This window comes from Cupressus sempervirens, chromosome 7 (genome assembly GCF_028749045.1).
Source record: "Cupressus sempervirens isolate cs-2001-9-10 chromosome 7, ASM2874904v1, whole genome shotgun sequence".
Lineage (NCBI taxonomy): Eukaryota > Viridiplantae > Streptophyta > Pinopsida > Cupressales > Cupressaceae > Cupressus > Cupressus sempervirens.
The window spans coordinates 661,256,098-661,262,097 of NC_143124.1; the positions used below are offsets into that span (position 1 = coordinate 661,256,098).

Consider the following 6,000-nt stretch of genomic DNA (forward strand, 5'->3'; position numbering starts at 1 on the left):
GTATCACTATTTTTGCTTATTTATATTTCTAAATGAAGCAAAGACGCATGGTGCACTGTATTAAGTTGCCCCTGCTTATGTAGAAGATGGAAAACAAGGCCTCATGTATTAAATGAAAATCTTCTATTCCTTGAATTAATTCCTCAAAATTAGCTCTCTGGCTTAGAAGCACATAAAACCCTGAAATGCCTTTTCAGATCAGACTGGACTCCAAGTGAGAAGAATAAATATATCCAGCAGGAAGATCATTATTTTAGAGAAGGGGCAGTCTATAAATGTTCAAGAATTGCAGCTGTTTAGGATTGGATGTAGTAATAGCAAGCAAGAATGTATTGTCAAATTAGAAGCACTTCAATCTTGATACCCACCTTGGTAAAACTCCATAAATAAGGGACTAATAGAACGTATGGAGATAAATGCTCAGATATTAGTTATGTGAGGAAATTATTCAGCTTCATAGTTGATAAGTAGGAGATATTTTCTACAAGTCAAATTGTGATATTACTATCAAGCTTCAACTGTGTAATTTTCTGAGTCAAACTCATTGACCCATGTTTCATGATTAGTGATTCACATGAACCCATCTCTCATGACAATGAATAGAACACTTAACACTCGTTGCATCTAAGTGATGCTCATAGAGGTGAAGCACTGGGACTTCCCAGAGGTCACCCATCCTAGTGCTACTTCAGCTTGAGCACACTTAACTACAGAGTTTCGTCCATGACTAAACCCGCTCTGTTTGCAACCCCATTTTCAAAACCTTCAGCAAGTGTTGTGCCTTATGAGCCATTCATTAGACAACCCCTTAAGCCCACCTATTGATAAGCAGGATATATATTCCATTATTAGAAATCCTATTAAGCTTCATAGTTGTTTAGCCAAGGAGATGGAATTCTTTTTCTAGTTTCAAAATGAATGAATTGTTTTTACTGGAATAGAAAAGGAATTGAAAGTATATCTAGATTCTTAACATATCTTGAGTAATTTGTATATTTTCCTTTTAGATTATATTTTATCATTGTTGATGTTACATTTGCTGCTTAAGAAGATTCAACATGCCTCTGATTGGATATTGGAAAGTATCACATTTCTGTTTACAGTTTTGATAATTTCAAAATAAACTGTCTGCCTTCACCAGCATAACCACAAAAAAATCAGTGTAGCAGTTATTGTGAGAGAACATCTGGATTTGCTTTACTAATGGCTCACTGCTACAGGATGGCCCTCAATCAGGCCAGACAGTTCCTCATGTTCACATTCATATTCTTCCAAGGAAGGTTGGTGACTTCGAGAAAAGTGATGAAGTTTATGATGTGGTAAGGATATACACATCCTTTCTTTTATTCTCAAATTAAGTTAACTATTCATAGATATTATTTTCTGTCTTGGAATAAATTCACGTGCACATGGTGGAAGGAAATTGTAGTTATTCTTGTGATAAATGCTAACATGCGGCTCATCCAATTTTCAGATTGATGAGAAAGAGGTGCAGTTGAAAGAGAAGCTTGATTTGGACAAAGAAAGGAAAGACCGCAATAGAGATGAAATGGTTCAAGAAGCAAATGAACTCCGAGCACTTTTCAGTGTTTGATGTTTTATTCAAACACCATGCCCTCTCTAAGTTAGCAATTGGTTCTAAATTCTGATTTGGGAATGCACTTTACAAACATTATGAGGTTATGATGTTGCAAATAATTATCAGGGTTTTGAAAGAGGAGGATTTAATTGCAACATAAGCATTAGTCGGGGGGGAATTGCAGCCTACAGATTTTAACTACGTTTATAGTATTTTTTTGTTGTTTGAACGCTTGTTATTTGATAGTTTTTTTAGTTTAAATATTATAATTTTTAAGATGCTTAAATTGGAATTAAAAATCAACAAGATTAGAACTCAGTTGTAATATGGAGTTCTAATATATTAATGACAAAAACAATAAAAATACATATATTTAAGGCTTGTGTTTATTCAAAATTTTAACTCTCATTAACACATCTTCTATCATTTTGATGCATAATTAAAATATGATTTCAAATTAAGAAGACTTTTTCAAAATAAGAAGTAATATATGAATTATATATTATTGAAAAAAAATAAAAATTCTTTGCAATAGTTTCAACTTAAATTTTAATATTAATATATAATTTATTTTATATTTTATATTTTATTTAATATAGTTCATTATTTGCTTTTATAACTTTAATTGTAATTTAATTTTAATGAATTTAAATTTTATTTGTACATATATTCAATAATGGAGTATATGTTGAATACAAATTAATTATTTAGATTTGTTGACAATGTGTAATGTGATATTGTTGTTATTCTTGATATTAATCTAATCTAATTTAATTATATAGTCATATCACTATTTTAGTTTTTATGTCAACAATCTATTATACATTTGCTTTAATATTATTTATTATTTATTTATAGATATAGAAAAGACATTTGCATTCATTGTTACTATAATTATTGGTGAGCTTGTCAATAGATGAAATTAATTATGTGCATTCATTTTTTTGCCGTCTGGTATCAATATTGATGCCAATGATGGGGCTAGGAACTTAGCCCTATTCTTGGTTCCATATGGGTAATAGAGCTTGAAATGTTGCAGGTGGAGTAAAAAAGCCAACAATTGTCATTAGTAACTAATGTGTTTTTTCTTTTTGCTTGAAACTATCAGCTAAATTTTTAGTACTTTTTTTGGCTTCTATGCATCTATTAACTTCTAAGCATCCACCTTCCAACCCTTGCAAAAGGTAGGGACTCAAGCTCTCTTAGAGCTCTTGTTAATATACAATTTTAGTAAGATGCGATTATTTAGATGATTTTACTAGCACAAGTTTAACATAAATATGATTTATGGAGCTAGATGGGCAAAGCTTCCATTTATAAAATTTGAATGGCTAAAATAGAAGGCCAAGATGAATCATGGAACATAGAGGCTAAACTAGCGAGGATGGAGTCTTAGCTTTGTCACAAGTGTCATCAGGTGGAGGCTTGTGAAACACACTTATCAAGAGGAAGGTGGCTAGATGTGCTAACACATCGGCAAGAACAAGGACTAGAAATGTGGAGATGTATGTGATAGATGTAAGAGGGAGTGGGCATTGGAGAGTTACAAATGGAGAAAAAGGGTCAGTGTCGGGATGACCACGTGCAAAAGAGACTGCATACGAACATTGAAGAGGGCTTGAAAGATACATGTAACATAGCTGCAAGTTTGGGGATTTGGTTGAGTTTAAAATTGAAGAAAATGGTAACGAGGACTAAGATATTAGAAGAGTTTGGGAGTGTGGCTAAGGTTGAATAAATCAACTTTTAGAAGGAAAAAATTTGAAAGGATTAAATGAAATCTAATTATTAAACAACGAATGATATGATTAACTATGAGAATTAATATCGATGATAAATATATAGCAAATTAATTATTTACATGAGTTGAATTTAGAGTGTTTACAAAGTAGGTTAAAAAATTCTATTTTTAAAAGGATTTCTTAAATATTATTGTATGACCTATGCAATAAATAAAAATTGTTCATAATCTAAAAGGTTGTAGCTCATTTGGTTGAACACAATTAATCAAGATGATGGTATATGATATAGAAGCCATCCACCAAGGTTCAAATCCTCAACCATGCGTTCATGCCGAGTTCAATCCTTGGGTGAATTTGATGAGCTAGACCCCTTACATGTGGATGCTTAGCTAGATGAACCTTATATTTTAGATGTAGCCTATTTCAAGCCATAGTTTCTATATGTCATTTTGATGTTTTCGAGAGTTTTTTTTATTGTACTATATTGGATTTTTTGTGATAATTTTGGGCAATCAAATGATTGTTAGCATTGATGGAGATATAGCTATGTTGGTTAGATCATATTATTATTTTCTATTATTAAAAAATAAAGGGCATAGCTACTATGGAGCTTGTAATGTTTGGCCATCATAACTTAGACTTGAGCATCATAATTGGGTGAACACACAATAGTGGGTTACACTTTTTTTTGGAGGAAGACATCACTCCAAAAAAGTGGACTTGCTTTTTCTTAGTTGGGGGAGTTTCGATAGAAACTCCTCTTATACTTTCAATTGAGACGAAATGACTTTCTATCGGAAGTCCTTTTTATGCTTACTTTTGATCAAAAGTGACTAGGTACTTTCGATCGAAAGTACCTAGAGTAAAAAATGGGGTTCTTAACCTCGCGACCCCATCACTTTCATTGTTACAATGACTAGTTTCAATCAAAAGCGAGTGGAGTAGGCATCTGACTCGTTGATTGTCGTTCCAAGTTGGTTATTTTTTTATTTTTATATTTAAAAGTTTTTTAGTGTTTTTAATTTATATATGTTTATATCACACATATTATGTGTACACACACACACACACACATATGTATATACACATATTGTGTGTCTACACACACGTGTGTATGTATGTATGTAAATGTATATACATATATGTATGTACACATATTGTGTGTCTACACACGTGTGTATGTATGTATGTATGTATACATATATTTTCTTTTTTTAAATGTATGTTCAATCTTAGATTATCCCTTTAAGTCATCCTATTAAGACCCCTTTAAATATCCATGTGCACATATAAACTAGAGATCATCGTGCCTAGTCTGGAAAATTATGATCTAGATTGATGTTTGATTTTAGTTCTCCCCCTTAAGCCATCCTTTAATGACCACTTTCAACATTATGATATATATTAAATTTCTATTTTAGATTTTCCCCTTAAGACATCTTATTATGATCCCTTTGGAACACATGTACATGAACTAGATAACATGATCTAATTAATTTATTTTTATGATGGATTGATAATTGATTTTAGGTTGTACTCTTAAAGATTTTCCCCTTAAGACTTCCTATTAGGACCCTATAGATAATTTAGATTGTGCTTCATAGCTCTTATATGTATTTTCATTTCATGTTTAGGACTTGTGTCTGTATGTGAAACTCATTTAGATGATGTGTATGTGATACTCATTTAAATGATATGTATATGTTCATTCACGTTTAAGACTTATACATGTATTTCCATTTCTTGTATATGACTTATATGTGTATGTTAAGTTCAAGTTTAGGATGTTTATGTACATGTGTATGTTCATTTCATGTTCAGTAATTATATGTACATGCTTATTTCATATTCATTTAAATTTGATGTGTGTGGTCATTTAATATTAATGACTTACATGTGTATGTTCATTTTATGTTTAGGACTTATAATTGTATGTTCATTTCATGTTTAGTACTTATATATGTGTACATTCATTTCACATGTATATGACTTATGCGTGTATGCTCATTTCATGTTTAGGACTTATAGATATACATACATGTTGTTATCTAGTTAAGAGTGTAACCATTCATACAATGCTCTTGGGGCTTGTTTAAGTCCATACAGTGCTTTGCTAAACTTGCAGACCATGTCCTCCTTTTCAGGGTCAACAAATCCTTCAGGTTGTTCAATGTAGACTTCCTCTTTAAGTATTCCATTCAGAAATGCAGATTTAACATCCATTTGATATACCTTGAATTTTTTGTTAAGCCAGAGCCCTTACTCCTTCCAATCTCACAAAAGGTGCAAAAGTCTCACCATAGTTGATTCCTTCTTCTTGGGAATAACCTTTGCAAACCAATCCAGCCTTGTTTCTAACCACTTCTTCATTCTCATTCAATTTCTTTCTAAATATCCACTTGTTCCAATCACATTCTTATCAGCAGGTCTCAGTACAAGTTTCCATGTGTTGTTCTTCTCAATTTGAACAATTTCCTCATTCATAACATCAATCCAACTTTCATCATTCAATGTAGCTAGGCTCAAAATAAGTTATTAAACATGTAACTTCTCTTATTTTGCTTCTTGTTTGTACTCCTACACTTTTGTCTTTAATTATTTGTTTAGGTCAATGGTTCTTTCTCACATATTTGGTTAATACATATTCATTTATTTGATTCTCAACATTTTCTTCACTAA

At 31.6% G+C, this 6,000-nt stretch overlaps 1 protein-coding gene across 1 annotated transcript in view; it reads left to right on the forward strand.

Annotated features, from left to right (window-relative positions):
- Positions 1–1,808, forward strand: part of FHIT (FRAGILE HISTIDINE TRIAD) — a 70,050-nt gene extending 68,242 nt beyond the window's left edge. Inside the window, exons 4-5 of the mRNA XM_089792475.1 lie at positions 1,221–1,319; positions 1,475–1,808. Coding sequence (XP_089648601.1) covers positions 1,221–1,319; positions 1,475–1,594 — 219 coding nt within the window. The 3' untranslated portion in view covers positions 1,595–1,808. The remainder of the gene's footprint in view (positions 1–1,220; positions 1,320–1,474) is intronic.
- Positions 1,809–6,000: the final 4,192 nt, after the last annotated feature.